The sequence below is a fragment of the Urocitellus parryii genome, chromosome 5 (assembly GCF_045843805.1).
Source record: "Urocitellus parryii isolate mUroPar1 chromosome 5, mUroPar1.hap1, whole genome shotgun sequence".
NCBI lineage: Eukaryota > Metazoa > Chordata > Mammalia > Rodentia > Sciuridae > Urocitellus > Urocitellus parryii.
The window spans coordinates 152,155,842-152,174,712 of record NC_135535.1 but is presented as its reverse complement, the minus strand read 5'-3'; the positions used below and the strand labels follow the sequence as shown (position 1 = coordinate 152,174,712).

General features: G+C 34.8%; 1 protein-coding gene across 1 annotated transcript in view; it reads right to left on the bottom strand.

Annotated features, from left to right (window-relative positions):
* The window catches only part of Reep3 (receptor accessory protein 3), an 89,156-nt gene that overhangs the window by 20,724 nt on the left and 49,561 nt on the right, over nt 1–18,871 (bottom strand). The window contains exon 3 of the mRNA XM_026393721.2: nt 142–218. Coding sequence (XP_026249506.2) covers nt 142–218 — 77 coding nt within the window. The remainder of the gene's footprint in view (nt 1–141; nt 219–18,871) is intronic.

Genomic DNA, 18,871 nt, shown 5'->3' with positions numbered 1-18,871 from the left:
GTTTTCATGGAGAAAGCAGATGAAGAAAATGAGATGTTGGATATGAAGTAACTTGATCAAATTCACTTAGTTAACAGCAGGAGCAGGACAAAAATTCAGGACACTGAAAATAAGTCTGTAGTCCCCAACAGTAGAACTCACCAAGCAACCGTTTGATCTGCTATTGTTTCAATCACAGTGTAGAGGGCAAAAACAATCCAGTACATCATCCATCGAACCTGGAAATAAAAAATATACTAATCAAACAATGGACTAAAATTATTCACAACTGAGAAATACTACATAAATATATGTGTATTTCTAGAGATATAGTATGTTGGGTTCAAATGCAGAAGGAGATGGCCCAGTTTTCAACAGATTTGTTGCCGAGTGCAGTGGCGCATACCTGTAATCCCAGCAGCTCACGAAGCCGAGACAGGAGGATTGCAAGTTCAAAGTCAGCCTCAGCAATGGTGAGGCTCTAAGCAACTTAGTGAGATCCTGTTTCTAAAAAAATACAAAATAGGGCTGGGGATGTGACTCAGGAGTCGAGTGCTCCTGAGTTCAATTCCTGATATCCCCTCCCCACAAAAAACAGATTTTATATTTGAGTTCCTTAGATCATTATATCAACAATCTTGGGATACAACAATCAAAGAATAACAAAACTCTAAGGTCTGATACAATATAGAAATCTAAATCAAATAACTGGATAAAAAGGAAATGTTTATCTTAACTGAAGAAAAGTTCTTTAAAAGATGTTATCTACACATTTCTTGATGAAGATGACTGGCTACTTATTACATATATTACAGTATAATGTGATATGACCAACTTTAATATTCATTAGTCTCTAAAACTTTGCATTCCTTATTTCTCAAAATACAGAAAATGTTCAGAAATCAAAGAATAATCCTGGGATTGTACTTGTATTAATGAAATACCCATAATGCCAGTCATTCAGTTTGAGAGTTTAAAGGTATTGTCTTCTTCCTCTTGCCCTAATAAAAGCCTGACTTTGCATCTATCTCCCAATCCAATTCCACAGGATAGTTCAGGACATTTTCATCTCTTGCCTGGCCTAGAGCATCTTAACCCCCTGACACTCTGCTGTCACTTCGTACTAATTGTTTCATAGACTGTTGTCAGATTAATTGTTCCAGAATATGTTCCCCCAGATTGATACCTTTTCCTCTACCTTAGCAGACTTTCTTATCTCCCATGAAGGTTCAAGTTTCACTAATTTCAGCTTAATAATAGTAGATATGCAATATCCATGTCAACCATGAGCTAGAGTCTGTTAAGTATATCACATATTTCAATTTATTTAACCCTGCAGAAACATTATGGAGCAGGAAATGTAATTATTTCCATTTTAGAGAAGACAATGATGGCAAAGAGTCAAAATGACTTGCTTAAGGTTTGGATCCAATGGCTATCTGATTCTGGAAGTGGTTAACCAATTAAACCATTTATAGAGAGAAAACAGAGGAATTGCAGAATGTGGGGTCCAAGAATAACCATTACTTCCTCTTGTTCTCATCCTAATCAGTAATAACAACGAGAAAGTAATAACTAACTAACTAAATAACTAAATAAAATCAGACCTTTATAAGCAGTTAGAATATTGGTCTAAATATTTAGCTTATAGAGATGTTTGTTTGCATATTTCATGGACAGTATCAGACTATAACTCAAGTAGTTTTTATAGTTTTCTATTTAGGTAGACAAATCAATTAATAATAGTCATGAATACTTGCTGAAACAACTGGATTGTGAAATATAAACAATACCAATTTGCTTTAATGTACAGAGAATTCTGAAAGCTTAAAAAGTTGGCCAAAGCAAATAATAGGGTACATTATTTATATCTGAAGTACAAGGAAATTGATTTATGAGATTATTGAAAATATAAAAGAGAAAGACAAAATGTTCTTTTTACTTTTCATGACTTCTTTTAAATCTCTCACAGCTACCAGTTCCAAGCTTTTGTCCAAGATGAGGATTTTCTTCCAGAGCTGAAATCCTCTGAGTGCCTCTGTGGACATTGCCTTTTCTTCCCTCCCACCCCACCCTCACCCTTTTTAAAAAGGGAAGTGGTGCTCCTCTGAGTTCATTCACTTAGCCTTCCAAATCCAAATACTAAGTACTTTTAACTCACAAAGTTATCTTTAACCTGATTTGCTATAAGCCTTTTCTCAAAAAATAAATAAAGAAAAAATGGATACAAACAGAACAATGTGCTTTTATAGAGCTGGATGGGGACCTTGGAAGTAATCAAACTTTTCCAGTTGGGTCTCCAACTCAACCTACACTAAGACTCTTGAGAAGTTTCCAAGAAACCCTAGTGCTCCCTGGGGGTAGAGTCTGAAAACAAATAACATGGTAAACTCCCTTCTTTTTACCGAGGTCCAAAATAAATAAGTTGCTTTTGGTTAGGGACTTAGGAAATGGCTGAAGAAGGCGGAGTCCACCTTGAAGCTTGACACTCCCACCCCCAGCCCTTTTTACTTATATCTTGAGACAGGGTCTCAATAAACTGCCCAGGCTGGCCTTGAACTTGCAAATTCTCCTACCTCAGCCTCCCCAGTAGCTGAGACTGATTATAGGGATGTACCACTATACCCAGCAATGCATCTTTCTAAACAAGTGGCTGCCATGAGATCAATCTTCTGAATTATCTAGGAATTCCTGGTCTTCTTCCTCTCCTATACTCAGCACAGGGATTTCAGTATCAACATTATTACCTTTCCAAAAAATTTAAATTAAATTTGGCTCTTCTTCTATGAGGTTTGCAAACCTCAGAAAAATAAAATTATTTAAGTCAAGGTTGCTCTTTTTCATTATTTCACAGCTATCATTATGGTTGTGATCCTCCAAAGGAATAACAACTATAAGTAATACTCCATTTTTGTAATTCCAGTTGCAATTTACCTGTTAATGGAATTGAATAGAGGTAAAAAGAACTAAACAGATAGTGGTCACTAGATGATATTCTTGAATGAACAATTAACTGTTCACATGTCACAAAGCTTTCAAAAGTATCATGCTTCAGTTTTCAAATGTAGTCATCAGTTAATTTAAAACTCACAAGTAAGTTCTTTAACATATACAATATTTACCTCTAAAAAACAGAACATGTATCTGTGATAAAAAAAATCAATGTTCTGCTGTTCTTACACGTCCTAGCTCCCAGTATGAGTCAAGATCCTAATATTATGAGGAAAACTTACTAATAAAATTATTTATAAATTTGAGGGTTCAGAAAAACCTGGTGAGACTGTTGAATAAAGTCAGTTTGGTGGGTGTGTGTCATATTGGGGCTGGAACCTAGAGGTGCTCTGCCATTAAGCTAGCACCTTTACTCCTTCTTATTTTTTGAGGCAGGGTCTCTGGAAGTTGCTGAGGCTGGCCTTGATCTTGAGATCCTCCTACCCCAGCCTCCTTGAGTTACTTGGATTACATACAGGTAGTTGCCACCACTCATAGCCTAGTAACATAAACATTTTTAAAAAAGGAAAAAAAAAAAAAAAGAGAAGGTATTGCCTTTTTAGTTAAACAAAACAACCACAAACCAACAAACTATACATTCAATTGGTAGGGCATTTGGACATTTTCCTAGGGTATAGACTATAATTTCATATAAACAAAAAGTTTTAATTTGTCTTTAATGAACAAATTTTCTGACAACCTGCTCTCTTGAATTTAGGGTTTTTTTCATTATCATCAGAAATACAAATACAAAACTTAAATATTGTTGAACATTCACAATAATTAAATGTAATTCAATGAACGTGTTTTTCATGGGAGCAACGACAAAGAAAGTTATTAACCTTGAAAATATATTGCTTCACTCTTTCATTAATAGATTTGGTAAGGATCATATTAAACTATACCTCAAGGCCACTCAGCCCCCTGTTTTAAGATTTTACCCAAAGAAAATAACAGAAAGAGACTTAAAAAAAAAGCAAGTCACACAAAATGATAATTAGACATGTGAAGACAAAATATTCATTAGATCAAATGAAAGCACCAATAACAAAATACAATATTAATGTAAAAATTGGTAGGAAAACAATTAAATCTTATGGATGTATAGCTATTCCTCTGAATATGCAAGGTAGGGGTGGTTCATGTTCAATATCTGCAGGTGCTGAATTCTGTTACATTCAATGGTACAGTCAGTGTTTGCATATTATCAATGCAAATCCTCTTATATACCTTAAATACTCTAGATTACTTATACTATTTAACACAATGTGACTATCATGTAAATAGCTGTTATACTATATTATTTAGTATAAGGGAAGATTGACAAAAGATTGAGAAAAAAGTCTGTAAGTCTGTACATGTTCAGAACAGACACAATTAAAAAAAATTTTTTTTTAATCTGTGGCTGGTTGAATTCAATGATGGGGAACCTGTGGGTATAAAGGGCTAACCAAATATAACAGAAATAATTAAAATGATAAGCAAATAAAAGCCAGTAAATTAAAAGGTGACTTTAACAAATCATAATCTACTTTTAAAGTTACTGGGAAAAAAAGGTTACTAGCAACATCTTTATGAGGAAGAAGCAGGAAATATCTTCCCTGGGATACAAGGAAAGTAAGAGAGAAGGGGCTATGTTGAGAGAAGGGTAGATGTGGCTCATGGTTGAGGACCAAGACCTTCACTTTGCAGTGTTAAGGCTGGGCATGGGTGGGAAAGGGAGTAGCCGGGGGAGGAGATGGAACAGACTCTGGGACCAATGACAGCCCCATCTGCTTGGAGTGTTAGAGCAAGGGCTTAAATGAGAAGTCTAGAACAACAAATGACACACAGAGGCATGGAGGCAATATCTTGCTGACCATAAAAAGGTACAGTGACAGAGTATGGCTGGGAAGTGGCCCAGTTAGAGTCTGTGCCTCTGAGTCCCCCTTTGAAAGTTGGTGGGGCTACGTGACTAGTTCTCAGCAAAAGAATATGAGCATAAGCTTTTGAGTAGAGGGGTGTGTCTCTTGCACATACTCTTCTTCTGGGCTGGCAGAGAGCACAGCAGCCCTGGAAACTGTGTGCTGAAGGTGGGCAGAGCCTGAATTCTCTCAAGTGCATGAGGAAAATTCCTTGCTCAAATGAATTCCTTGACTCATTCTGAACTGTTATGTGACAGAGAAACAAATTTCTATATTTTGTCTCTCAGTGGATTATTGTTGCATAATATGATCACAGTATCTTAGCCTCCCCCAATATGAGAGGTCACACTCTAATCTCTGTGAGAATTGAGAGGGCAAGACCACCACAGCAAAGGTTTTAGCATTAGGTAGGCATTGGTCAGAGTGTTCTTAGGGGCCACGTAGGGCACCACTTATGCCCTGCTTGGTGGTGATGGGTATGGGAACCACAATGATGAGGAAGTAAAGAAGAGGACTACCATTAGCAGAAACTCTGGATGAAATATACTCAGGGGACTCTCAGAACCAAAAGGTAACAAGGGTTGGTGTTCTCATGTGGCAGACTGGAGTAGAGCCAGAGGAATAGAATTTTAGATTATGTGATCCTTTGGCAAACCATGAATCTGTTAGCTATCATTCTGTACTGGTACGTATTACTTCAACAATAATTCCCCTCCCCCCATTTTTAATAGGTCAAGAAATCAGATAAATGAGCTTGTTAGGAACATGCATAAAATTTGAAGTAAATATATTCTGAGTGGGAGGCCAATACAATACCTAAAGGAAAAAAATGCTAATAAGTCAGCAGAAAAACTACATAAAAATGTCCAATGTTCTACTTTGCTTACTTTACTTTGTTTTCTTTCTCAAGAGTATACCTAATGCCCAGTACAGTACATGGCTCAAAAATATTTATTAAAAAATTAATAAACGTGGTTAACTTAACAAGAAAGAACATAATTTCCATTCTTCCAAATTATTCAGTAATAAATGTCTCTGGAATGCGGTCACAATGAATATCAGCCATGTTTCAGTTTTGGAGCACTTTACCCATTATATTTTTCATGACTAGAGAATGTGATAAATATAATTACTTAAAAGAAAATATTTATAAATAAGAGTCCTCAAATGGAATCTTAAAAAAAAATCATTCAAATATCAAAAGGAATTTATTTTCCAAGGGAAAAAATATCTTATAATTAGGCCAGTTCTTTTGAAGATTATAGAGTCATCTGTGACATAAGACCATAGTATCTAAAATTACATTCTGGTTTATATTGTGCATAGATCAGATTATCCTACTTAACAAGTCAGTCCTTGCTCTATTATTAATCAAAATCCATAAGGCTTTTCTAAAGCCTTAGCATTTCAGAAATCCAGACAGTCATGTGATGGTGTTCTTATTCACTCTCCCCCAGGAATTAGAAGATATTTAAAGCCTGAGTGAATACTGCAAAATGAACATACCCATAGGCTAAATTTACTATCAGAAGACCATGCTCCACTTAATAGGAATGCATTTACATACACTGATGGCAAAAGTAAAGCTGGCCTCCTTTAACATTTTTCCACAAAACAAGTTTTTATGTTTTACATTCTTAGACAATACCTTTATGAAGATCCCATTTTAAACTATAAGACGACCTTCCTGATTTCCATTATAGAAATTGAGAACAATATACAGGTCCTAAGTATGCAGAGGAGTATCAGGTTATGAGAGTCATGGAAAATAGTAGTAATGGCATTCTAATTAAAAAAATATTTTTTAAAAAAATTGTATCCTTATGTAACTTATTTTGCTATAACCAATGTGATAGTATAATAGCAATAATCAATATGTGATACGCTATACCAATTTATAGTTGTATGATAAAAAGAAAAATTTAAGTGATATACAAATTTGATAAATATTATTTAAGGCCTATTATAAACAAAGCCTTTGACATGAAATAGTTGTAAACCATGTCAAGGTGTTCTTATCTTCAAGAAACTTTTATGGGGGAGGCAAATAAGACATACAGCTAGATGATAGGCAGTTATGGCATGTTTGATCCAATATGTAACTATTAATATTTTACTATATATATTATTACATATTATATATTATCCACCACTTTATATGAATGAAATGTCTTCACTTCCAAAGGGCAGCCTTTTCTAATTGCCTCTAGCCCTCTGAAGGTCATGTACAGTCTTTGTGTACTGTACTTTGTAACATATGCCTGCATTTGGTTTATATATCACCTTCCTCTGATACTTGGCAGTCACAAGCAAAGAGGCCTGAAACGGTATTGTTCACCACCATATAACCCAGCATCTGGTAAAATAAGGGCAGCGAAAGGCTTCTAACTAAACTATTCCTTAAAAAAAAAATTATTTATTTTTTTTGATACTGGGATTGAACCCAGATGTGCTTTACCATTGAGCCACATCCTCAGCCTTTTTTAGTTTTTATTTTGACACAGGGTCTCACTAAGTTGCTGGGACTGGCTTTGAACTTTTTATCCTCCTGCCTCAGACTCCTGAGTTGCTGGGACAATAAGCATGTGCTACCGTGCCTAGCTATTTCTTAAAATTTAAGGACTGAACTGATACAAGAGTCAAATAAGATCTATGATCTGCAAGTAGCAGCTTATAAATTACATACAAATAGTCTGTTGTGTTATAGCTGTTTTCAAAGTTATCAGACAGTAAAAATCTTTCCAACTTCTCTTAATTACAGATTCTCTGAATCATAAAGTTATTAATGCTGGTCTTTAAAAAAATTTTTAAAACTACATATGTGTAATGATTTCAATTATAACCAAACTAAATAAATCCAGAGCATAAAATGGTAAAATATGCTTCACTGGAAAGAAAAAAAAATCTTTGCTGAGTCTAAAAAGAAATAAACATTGCTGAATTTCAGACCACCCAAAGAGAACTTCATTTTCTGACCATTATTAGCTACTCAGTCAATTCACCCAAAACATTCATTCCATACTGCATTTCAGAGACAACAGAAAAAATCCTCTGATATAAAATTCTTTAGAAACAGTATAGAGTTGAAATGATTTCTTCTGTTTCATTAACATTATGTAATAATTTGATTACTTCATAATGATTCCCACCCCCCTCTTTAAAACAAAGAGGAACAAAATGTGAGAAATCAAATAGAAAAACTCCCTCTTTTATACAACCCAGATGGCTTGGTTATGGGATTTTTTTTTCAGTGCTGTGCCAAGTTGGAGGCATGGCTGAAAATAAGCTAGTTGCAGTTAAATCCAAAATGAACAGAGACCATGACTGAACATCATTCCTTAAAAAGATGGAGCATATCAAGTACCAATAAAGTTGTTAGAATTGATTTTGAGCTTCCAGAACTTTGGGATTTTTTCCCCCCACTGCTACAATTGAGCATGTCTTAACTCTGTGTAGCTCCCCAGGACTCAGATGATTGGGAGCTGTATTTTGAGATGCTGAACCCACACACAGCAACATTACTATCCAGGGTTTCTGGTTACTGCTGTTACAGATCTCCAGAATACTAAACTAAAAGAGAAAGTCTTACCTTACAGAGTTGTATCTGGTGTTAAAGTGAATTAAAATGGGGCAGACTATAACCAGAAAGGGATGTTGCATTGGTGTCTCCAGTACTGTTGTATCACCTGAGCCCCATATATATCTCATCTCTCTGTTAAATTTGAAAAAACTTGAGAGAAGGGAGAGTACAGAGATGTTTAAAAACTAGATGGTAATTAATTTAAAAAGAGTGTTGAAAGAAGATGCAAAAAGCAGGAACTGTTTAAGGGAACTGTTCCCAGGAGCAGAATTTAGGAAGGAATGACTTCTCAGTCCCAAAATAACTCTTTCCATCCACAGTGGCTGAGAATTCATGCTTGACTCTTTTTTTTGTTGTTGTTGTTCAAAGTCCTCTTGATTTATTTGGGATAATACACATTTGTAAGAGACACATTTCTCTTTTAAATGTACCATATAGAATTTGTCAGGATTTTAGCATGGGAAAGAACCTATCAGAGAGAGGTAAACTGGGCTAATGGCCATTCTATTGGTTATGCTAGTTTCCATCCCCCCAAACCAACTTATTTCCTTCTTTCCCCTGCTGTTCCTAAAGTCTTGGTCCATTATGCTTCCTATTTGAGGCATTTCCACAGGAACTGAGGCCTCTAGTCTAGGCCCCTCATTTGTCTTCACAAAATGGATTCCATCTTGCTCCTTCCACCAGTGTTCTAACCTAGCCTTTGAAGATATGTCTCTTTCTTCAAGTGATTGACAAAGGTATGAGTAAAACAGTAAATGAAAAATTGCATTCTTCAGGTATGATACCACACACTGTGCACATGTGCAGCTGTATATGAAAGGTTCCCCAGCATACCTTAAACATACAGTAAGTATTCAAATAGCGAGCACCAGCCCTTGTAATGCTAGACTCACAGTCTTGCTTACAAAGCCAAGACCGACAGAAGAAACAAAAGTAGAAAGGTGCAAGAAGAATAAATCTCTATCATGACAAAACAGACCTGTGTTATCAAATTACTTCTCTTCAAAAGCATGTGCATGTGTAATCAACCTCACAGAAAGAACTGAGAACTGAGGTTCACATCTGAGTGAGTGGGGAGGGGGCGGGAAGAGGGAAAGAACAGCAAGGTTACTTGGAGGAAGAAATGGCTGCCCAATGGCCAAGGTGTAGGTTCTGGGTAAACACTGACAGGAACACGGAGGATAGTGAAAGCTGAGTAATGAAGGAACCTTTACTGATATATAGACCTTAGGCCAGCCCTAAAACATGGAAATCAGGAATTTCAACTTAATATATTCCCCTAACATTATTTTGCTTTAATCAAAATTAAATTATATATATGTTTAATTAAATAAAGTTTAATTCAAGTTTAAGCCATTTACATATAAAAAAATAAACTTGTTGCTATTTAGTATCCATTTGCATACACAAATTTTATTATTCCGATTATTTTAAAAGTGTAGTGCGGTAAAGGGCTGTGATGAAAGGCTGCTTGAGTGCCTCAATAACATAACTTTTTTTTTTCAGATGTTGATGGACCTTTATTTTATTCATTTATTTAAATGCAGTGCTGAGAATCTAACCCAGTGGCTCACACATGCGAGGCAAGTGCTCCACCACTGAGCCACAACTCCAGTCCCTATAAGATAACTCTTAAATTAATCAGGGTTCTCCAATTTGACTATGGATAGAGATCCTGGGAATTACAGTTATACAAATAGCTAGACTCCTTCATCACATGTTCAGACAGAGGGTCGTGAAGCTTTCAAAAGGCAACTCCCTGTCTTTTGGATGTGTGATCAGAATTTAGACCATGTACAGAATTCTTGGCATGTAATCTATAGAACAGTAGCACCAACATTACCTGAGAGCCTTCTGGAAATGCAGAATCTCAAGCCCAAATGAGACCCACCAAAACAGAATCTGCATTTTGTACACTCACTAAAGCAGTATGGTGGGAGACTGCTCCTGCCTGTTCTCACATTGGCTAGTGGAAGGTGTTGACCTTCACTACCTTCAGAGCCAAGAGATAGGTGTGATGTAATAGCCTGTAATCTCAGCTACTCAGGAGGCTGAGGCAGGAGGATCTTGAGTTTGAGACCAATCTGGGTAATTTAGTGAAACCTCACTCAAAACAAAACCCAAAGCAAAACCAAACCAAAAGACAAACAAACAAAAACAAACAAAACTCCCTCCCCCAACAAACAACAACAACAACAACAACAACAAAAGAACTGGGGATGTATCTCAGTGGCCCAGAATTTAATCCCCAGTAACAATAAATAAATAAATTAATAGAAAAAAGAGCCTTAGATTTGGAGAAAAGGAAAGAATGCTTGGATTTGTGAGATAACTTGTTAAAAATAAATAAATAACCCACCTAAAAAGCTCAATAAAGTAGAAGGAGCTGGGACTTTAACCCTCTCGAGTGACACTGTTCATAGCTCTTTCTCCAAAGTCATGAAGAATGTTCTTACTATCTGGCCATGGACAATTTGATGAAGGTTTCCTGCCTTCACAAGGAGAAAGTACACTTTAAGAGTGTCCTCCTTAGGAGTAAATCTGCCTTTTATATACAGAAAAGGTAAAAACCTTGATTGACAGGCTAAAAATATGTTCTAACATACATCAATGGCAGAAACTTCCCCAGATGTTTCCAGTAATTTATTTGGACATTCTTGTTAATAAGAATATAACATAATAAAACTGAAATGTTAGATGTTCATTTGAAAGAGGCTGTTGGAATCCTTTGGAAATTACTATAATTTTGTAAATATGAATCACTCAATCTATTTCTGTGTCTTTTCAAGACCTCTTCCATTTTACCTGAAGTTTGGATCTGTTTGTTTTTAAACAGTGATTTACTTCTTTTTAAAAAATATTCTGAGAGCCAAGAGTCAGACAAAATTTAAAGTAAAATACATTTTAATATATTTTAAATTTATTATGGTTGTTCAAAAGAACTTCATCCTTTTACATTTCTAAAGTAATATCTTTTTCATGTGCTTTTAAAATTACATGAGATTTTGGGGAAAGATTTTATTTCTCTTACTTACTTACTTTAGGAACAGCTCTATTTTTTATATTTTTAGGAGGACCTTTCACAATGTGATGGCAATCTGGTTGACAATCTGATTATTACAGCTGTAGTTGGTAAAGCACTATATTTCTAAAATTACATAATGGAAAGATGATGTACGTGTCTGAGCATTTCAAAGGCAGATCCTGCTATTGTGTAAAAAAGGAAATTCACTATATTAATAATATAACCATTAGGTGAAAAGAAAAAAGTCAGATATGTCTATTAAGTATCTAATTTTATAATTTTATTTTATAATTATTTTTTATAATTTTATAATTAAAAATTACATATTTTAATATTTTAAAATTTAGTACTACTTGCTTAAACCTTTTCTTGTTTCTCAATTTGTTAATTCTTTTTCTACCCTACCCTTCCTTAGCTACTTCAAATGTTTATTTTATTAAGCTTCTTCAAAAGAACAACTCTTAAGATATATTAATTCCTCTGATTTTATGTGGGTTTGAGCTCAGAGGTGGTATACTACTGAGCTACTTCCCCAGCCCTTTTTATTAATTTTTTAAAATTTTGAGACAGGGTCTTGTTAAGTTGCTTAGGGTCTCACCACGTTGCTGAAACGGGCCTCAAATTTGTGATCCTCCTACCTCAGCCTCCCCAGTTGCTGGAATTACAGGCATATGCCACTATGCCTGGCTTAGTGTGTATGTTTGTTTATTTTTATTTTTTACTTTTATATTGCTTTATTTATCTTGCTGCCTTACAGAATTTTTTAATTTGATATTTTTCTTGCTTTGTGAGTTGATGTTCAATTTCATTTTTCTTCTTCCTTTTTCAAAATCCTTTTAAAGTTATTATATGCAGAAATGGAAATTGTGATATGTATTACTTTCATTTTGATTTTTCCATTAGTCTACTGCCATACTTTTGATTTCTCCTCTAGTCAATGATTATTTCTCTTTAGAACTCATGGGGTTTTCTTCAAAGTGATAAGGTTAGGGTTTCTGAACAGATAAAGAGAAGGCAGCACAGTGGCTGCCTCTGAATTCATGTCGCCTGCAGTGAGGGTGGAGTTTTTTGGTTATTGTAGCTTTTATGATTTTAAACTATTCCATCACTAGGGATTAGGGTGGAGGTGGCTAGGCCTCTCTCCAATTTACTTCTTAGCAACATTTCCTTTAATGGAAAAAATTGTTTCTGTCTCTGTTTTAAAAATCCATTTCCACTGGCATTGCAGTTGGTAAAATTCTTCCTAGATATTAGCAAAAGACTCACTTAGCCTCTTAGGTTTAATGTTACTGTGAAACATTTCTTTCTGTGTATGTTAAAAAACATTTTCATTGGATACTAGAAAAGGAGAGCTGGCTAGATGTATCTTTGTGTGGAAACTGTGAGAATGCTTCCAATTTACTTCATAAAGGTCAAGGGTTACATTAAATCACATTCTGAAACTTCAAAGGGACACTATTAGGCATTTATTTTCAATAATAATCTTATTCATATTTAACATTTACCTCTTAAAGTTGGATCCATTCAAATGAATCCAAGATATGATCATGAAGAAATTGTTTTTAGAAAACATAAGAGTACAAGTCACTTATTTTAACAACTAGTTATTCACTATTTTGAAAGTGAAGTTATATACTAATATAAAGTAAGTAAACATGATACATCAAAAGTAAGATTTACAAGAATAATAACATAATTTAAGTAAATTATTTATTAAAACTTGATTTTCAGGTTGGGGGTGTAGTGATAGAGTGCTTGCCTGTCACACACAAGGCTCTAGGTTGATCCCCAGCACTGAAAAAACATAACAAAACAAAACCAAAAAACTCCCCAAATGGCAAGGCAATAAATAATACCAGGGAAAGGGACAATAATGGTAGGGCCCTACAGAGATCAACTTCAAATAGTGTTTACATAATGAAAATGATTATTAAAAGGCACTGTCATATCTCAGGTACTGATTTAAATGCTTTATATTCATTGACTCACATTTCCCTCACAACCACCTGAGGAGATAAGTGCTCCTTCCTGCTTTCATTTTTATATATAAGGAAACTGAGGCACAGAAAGGTCAAATGACTCACGTAAAGATACAGCCAGTAAGGGGTAGGATAAAGGTGATAACCAAGGCAGCTTGGTTCCTGATGCTCTGTTCTTTATCTGCACTATTTTTTTTTTTTTAAAGGTTACTGGGAATAGAGAATAGACCCTGCACAAACTATGCACTCTACCTCTGCTACATCCACATCCTTTTAAAATTCAATTTAATTTTGATGGAGTCTCACTAAGTTGCCCAGATGGGTCTCAAACTTTCAATCCTCTTGCTTCAGCCTCCACCATAGCTGAGAATATAGGTGTTTGCCACTCACTGGATTTAGTGTTTATCTTTATAATCTGCTTCTCTCTAACTTAGCCTATTTAACATAAATATTGAATATTGATCCAATTCAAATTTCACCGTAATGACACTGGGAAGCTGTTGGGACAGGGAAATATGCATGTGTGGCACTAGTAACTATGAAATCATCTTTCACAAAAGAAAGTCAAGTCACAATGCCCATCTGAAAAACTAAGAAATAGCAAAGTAGGCATGTTATCTAGAATTTGGAAATAAATACTAGGTTCTAATACAACAATTGAAAATAGTGCCTCTAGATATTTAGAAATAGGTATGAGAGTGTGAGAAATTTTTGTTTTTCATATGCCTTGGAAAACTAATGGACTTCTAGAGTTTAAAGCAAGTATTGATTTAATACAAATAAAAACTAAATTAGAAGTAGATCAAAATGGAAAGTAAACAGCTAAGCATGTGGTCCTATAACACTAGTTTTCAGTGTAAGAAATCCCATGTTAATCAGTAGGCTAATCTTTAAACTCTCTCAATTGTTAAAACCTTTGAATCAAATAAAAAAAATGGGGTGCAGGATCAGGGATTAAATCCAGGGGAGCCCTGCATATGGTAGGCAAGCGCTCTACCAGAGTTGCATCCCTAGCTCTTGAATGAATATTTTTAATAAAAAATATTAAAATATACTTAGGGAACATTTCTTGATGATAAAGAATTGCTCTTTAGTATTTTTTCCTCCTTCTGTCTCCACCCTAAAACTAGCACAGAACTTTACATTTTACTAAACAAAAAAACTGTAAAAGTGGCATGTGGTATATTTGTTCTTTTTCATATCACCTAACTATTCAGTCAAAAATTGGGTCACTTTAAAAAACCAAGTCAATGGTTTTGAGGGTCTTTTCTGCACCTTTAAAAGTGTAATCTCCCAGAGTTTTTCCTGTTCTTTGTTCTTGCTCACAGTAAATTTCAGGATCAAATGTCTGATTTTAATTTTTAAGTGCTGTTAGCCAAATTTTTCATTGCTGCTTTCTCTAACATTCTTAGAATAAGAACACTGGTTTCCTAGAAAAGCTACAGCAATTACACATGACTTGGAAGTAAACACTCTATTTTCAAGTCATAATATAGTATGAGCCTGAAAAAATTTGCAAAACCATACTAATTCTTCAGTAAGTTTACATTTCAATTACTGCAAGACTGAAAGTCTTTAAGTAGGCCATATCAGCCACACTATACAGGAAATTATATCCTAGGAAAGCTCTGTTTTAAAAATAGGCAAAGGAAGAAAGGAAAGTTGCCAAAATACACAGCAACTTTCCATTTGTTTTGATTTGAACACAGCATCTGTTTTATCAGGTGCAATCTACCACTTGCAGGCATAAGGGGAATGGTAGTAGTTAGGGTGGGATGAAGTAAATTAACCAAAATGTTTGCTTTTAGAAAATAGTTCTGAAGTAGATATCAGCAGAATTTAGGTCATAACCAAATGCCACAGAGAAACTAGGCTTTGGGATAAGTGTTCAGACTGGATTATATATATGCCCTAACCCAGAAGAATCAAAGCTGAGAAGGTAGATCAATCCACTTAAGAAATGTGAATGCTCTTATAAACATCATTTAATATTTGATATACATTTAAAGTCAACTTTTTTCCTTTTCTTATTTATTTACCCCTTCATTCATTATTCAGAAATATCTTTCTTGCCTACTTAATCGGGCTACAGCAGGATGAGTGGGATATTATGGGGGTAGGCAGAATGATGCCTTATTTTTCCAAAATATCCATGTTCCAACCCCTAGGAACTATGAATATGTTAGGCGACATGGTAAAGGGCGGGGGGGGGGGGAGGTATGGGGTGGGGCAGATGCAATTCAGGCTGTTAATCAGACAACCTTCAAAGGGGGAGATTATTCTAGATTACTCAAATGGGCCCAGTGCAGTCACAAAGGTCCTTATAAGAGGAAGAGCGAGGCAGAAGGAAAGAACAAGAGATCTGGAAGCATTAAAAGGTCCAAAGTTGACTGCTTTGAGACTGAGGAACAGAGAACTAAGCCAAGGAATCTGGAAAGTAAATAGCTAAGCATGTGGAACTAAGAACTAAGAACTACTCTATGGAAGCTGGAAAAGGAAGCAGATAGTTTCCCTTAGAGCCTCCAGAAGGAATGTAGCCCTGTGGACCCATTCTAGATTTCTGACATCTCGGACTACATCAGTATAAATTTATGTCGTTTTAAGCCTCTAAGAGTGTGGTATTTGTTAGAGCAGCAATTGGAAATAATAATATGCAAAAGTATTTTGATATTGGTAGAAAATCATATATATAAAAGATATTATTATTACAAGATGACATCTCAACTTAGTTTAACAGCCTTGATGTTAGACAACTAGGTTACCAGGAGATAACCAAGCCAATCTCCAGCCCTTTTTCATATTTTAGTGTTTTATATTTAGTGTTTATATATTGTGTTTCCTTCTCAAAGGCTGACATCCTGCCTTTCCTGTTGCAGTGCCTGACTATTTTTGGTTTTCAACTTATTTTACTTATGAAACAGTACTAATTACCATGTAATTATCAAACCAGCTCTAGCCACTTGCCTTTCTAGTTCCCTAGTTTATTTTACCAGTTACTCTAGTTTTCCCACAGGAATGGTTAAGAAAACTTTTTTTGGGGGTAACAGAATTATAGCAAAATTGCATAAGATATTTTTTACTTTGTTAATGATTATTCTTTTAGAAACAATTCTACATTCAGCTGGGAGTATAGATCAGTGGTACAGCACTTGCTTAGTAATGAGCAAATCCCTGAGTTCAATACTCAATGCTGAAAAAAGGCAATGATCTGCTAAAAAGCATTACAACAACATAAAAACAGCAATGCAAAACAACATGCTAAATTAACACACACATACATACATGGATATATATCAAAATATATCAAACTTTATTGATTTTGATTAAGAATGTTCATGAATTTTCTTCACAGGCCAAATTAAATTTACAAAGCAGAATTAGAAATAAAAATCTGGAATGAGTATGGTGGTGCATGCCTGTAGCCGGAGGCTGAGACAGGAGGACTTTGAGTTCAAAGCCAGCCTCAGCAACTTAGTGAGGCACTTAGCAACTCAGCAAGACCCTGTCTCTAACTAAAATATAAAAAAGGGCTGGGGATTGAATCAATGGTTGAACACCCCTGGGTTCAATCCTCAGTACCAAATAAATAAATAAGTAAATAAATAAATTTCTGGGTGTTTTCTTAAGCATCTTCTCAAGTCTTTGAAAATTAAAATTAATGAAGTAAAATTGATGCATAGTGATAAATGGACTAGTCTTTTTATAATGGTTCTTAGGTCAGTCCATAAAACATATTTTTTCTTCTCTTTTGGCATCATTTGCACACACAGGTCGACTTTTTTTTTTTTTTTTTGAGAGAGAGAGAATTTTTTAATATTTATTTTTAGTTTTTGGTGGACACAACATCTTTGTTTGTATGTGGTGCTGAGGATTGAACCCGGGCCGCACGCATGCCAGGCAAGAGCACTACCGCTTGAGCCACACCCCCAGCCCCTTGACTTGTTTTTATTACAATTTATTTAATACTTTCATATTTCTTATTGCTTCCTCCTTTCCCTTTCCCTTTTATTTTTACTTTAGGGGGTAATATTTCTTATCTGCTGATAAGAGCCTCTGATCCAAACGTCACTTTCAACTTATACTTCAACATTTTCCCCAATAAAAATCAAGCAAATTTGGAAGAGGACACAGAGAGTATCTTAAATACAAGTATGTACACAAAGTCACACCAATTGTTGCATATCTTGGGTCTCTGGAATGCTTTATAGGTGACACTGTTGAGAGGCATATTACCCTGTACTTCAACTGTACCACTAATCAGATAAAGATCTCATTTAATAATAGCATAAAAAATATTCCAAATAGGGAGAGGTAGGGTGGGGATGTAGCTCAGAGGCAATGTGCTTGCCTAGCATGCACAAGGCCTAGATTCAATCCCCAGTACTGAAAAATAAAAAACAAATGAACAAAATAAAAAATTTAAACCCACCAACCAACCAAACCAAATCAAACAAAAAGTAAACCAAATAGGGAACAATTCACTTTCAGTAAGCATTAGTCAATTGTATACTCTACTATTCATATTTTCATTGTGTTTAGAAATGGTGGGAAACTCTTGTTTTTAACCATTCAAAACAGAATTCCAATTAAATTATTTCACAGAAGGGCAGAGTATTGTCTAGGGAATTGTGCAAGGATGTGAAGTATTACTATAGTGCTAAAGTATAAAAATTGATAGTAATTTCATGTCTATTGAAATGAGTAATAAAAAAATCTGGGTTGTATTTCACGTTTTTTTATTTCATTTTTTTTCTAATTACTAGTTATTTTATTTTTCAAAAACACTGGTCAATGACTTCTTGGAAAAAACAAAACAAAACTGGTCTTTCCCAATAGGCAGCTTGAGAAACATTGTTAATGAAACTAAATGCTGGCTTCTAAAAAACTAATATAGGTCTGTGCTATAAAATAATTCTTGAAATATTTATTATATGTTAAAATACATTCTTCAAGTACTTTTTAAGATAAATTTATCTATTAATTTTTTTTAGTTGTACATGGACATAATATTTTATTTGTTTATTTTTAATGTGGTGCTGAGGATCGAACCCAGTGCCTCACAAGTGCTGGGCAAGTGTTCTACCACTGAGTTACAACCTCAGCCCTATAAGATGAATTTAAATGACTAGAACTTAATGTGGTTCCATCTTTTAAGGTGATTTCACCAATTCTAAATCCAAGAAATCTATATAAGGATAGAAAAACCTCACCGCTCAACTAAGTTCTTTACCTCTGCTAAATTTATTCCACTATTTGAATTGATTAGTAAAAATAATAGTTCATTACAAAAATTAGTTTCACATCAAGAGAAAAAAATGTCAGTAACAGTTCAGTAGAATAGGTTAGCTATAAAGGTCTATTGCTTCGTCCCTAAAATCCAAAATATAGAATGATTATGATCTGAATTCTGATC